This window comes from Mirounga leonina, unplaced genomic scaffold, assembly GCF_011800145.1.
Source record: "Mirounga leonina isolate KUSES-001 unplaced genomic scaffold, KU_Mleo_1.0 Mir_151, whole genome shotgun sequence".
Classification (NCBI taxonomy): Eukaryota; Metazoa; Chordata; class Mammalia; order Carnivora; family Phocidae; genus Mirounga; species Mirounga leonina.
Window position 1 is genome coordinate 65,312,846 of NW_023270377.1, and position 975 is coordinate 65,313,820.

The 975-nt window shown below is 38.7% G+C and overlaps 1 protein-coding gene across 1 annotated transcript in view; it reads left to right on the forward strand.

The window, feature by feature from the left end:
- Window positions 1–396: 396 nt before the first annotated feature.
- The window catches only part of LOC118011657 (acyl-CoA-binding protein-like), a 14,090-nt gene continuing 13,511 nt past the window's right edge, over window positions 397–975 (forward strand). The window contains exon 1 of the mRNA XM_035006534.1: window positions 397–654. Coding sequence (XP_034862425.1) covers window positions 397–654 — 258 coding nt within the window. The remainder of the gene's footprint in view (window positions 655–975) is intronic.

Here is a 975-nt window from a genome sequence, read left to right on the forward strand (position 1 = left end):
AGGTAATCATTAGAAAAAATACAAATTTTCCTAAACCAAATTAAATACTCTGTCCACTCCAGACCCCTTAAAAAACAAAAAAGCAAGGAAACAGACCACATGGTGAATCATAGTAACTATCACAGTATGTACAGTAAATATAAAAAAATAATAAGAGTTCATTACTGATGTGACCAAACATATTAGTCATATCAATGTATGTCAATGAGGTTAATTTACTTATTAAACAGATTTTCAGATTGATTCACAAAGTAAAACCCAACTCTATGCTACATACTATCAACATCCTTAAGGGGTTTAAGGAATGTTAAAAATAAAGAGATGGACAAAGTTTTATCAGACAAATATAAATAATAAAAATGCAGGGTTCCCTGGAATCCTTGCCACCCTGCCGACATGTCTCAGGCTGAGTTTGACAAAACTGCTGAGGATGCTAAGCACCTCAAGACCGAGCCAGCAGATGATGAGATGCTGTTTACCTACAGCCGCTATGAACAAGGAACTGTGGGTGACACAAACACAGAGCAGCCTAGGCTGCTGGATTTCAAAGGCAAGGCCAAGTGGGATGCCTGGAATCAGCTGAAAGGAACTTCCAGGGAAGATGCCATGAAAGCTTCCAACAACAAAGTAGAAGATCTAAAGAAAAAGTATGGGGCACCTGGGTGGCTCAGGTCATGATCTCCAGGTCCTGGGATTGAGTCCCGCTCAATCGGGTTCCCTGCTCAGCTGGGAGTCTGCTTCTCCCTCTTCCCCTCCCCCTGCTTGTGCTCTCTCTCTCTCTCGCTCTCAGATGAATAAATAAAATCTTGAAAGAAAGAAAGAAAGAAAGAAGAAGAAAAAGAAAGAAAGAAAGAAAAAGAAAAAGAAAGAAAGAAAGAAAGAAAGAAAGAAAGAAAGAGAGAAAGAGAGAGAGAAAGAGAGAAAGAAAGAAAGAAAGAAAGAAAGAAAGAAAGAAAGAAAGAAAGAAAGAAAGAA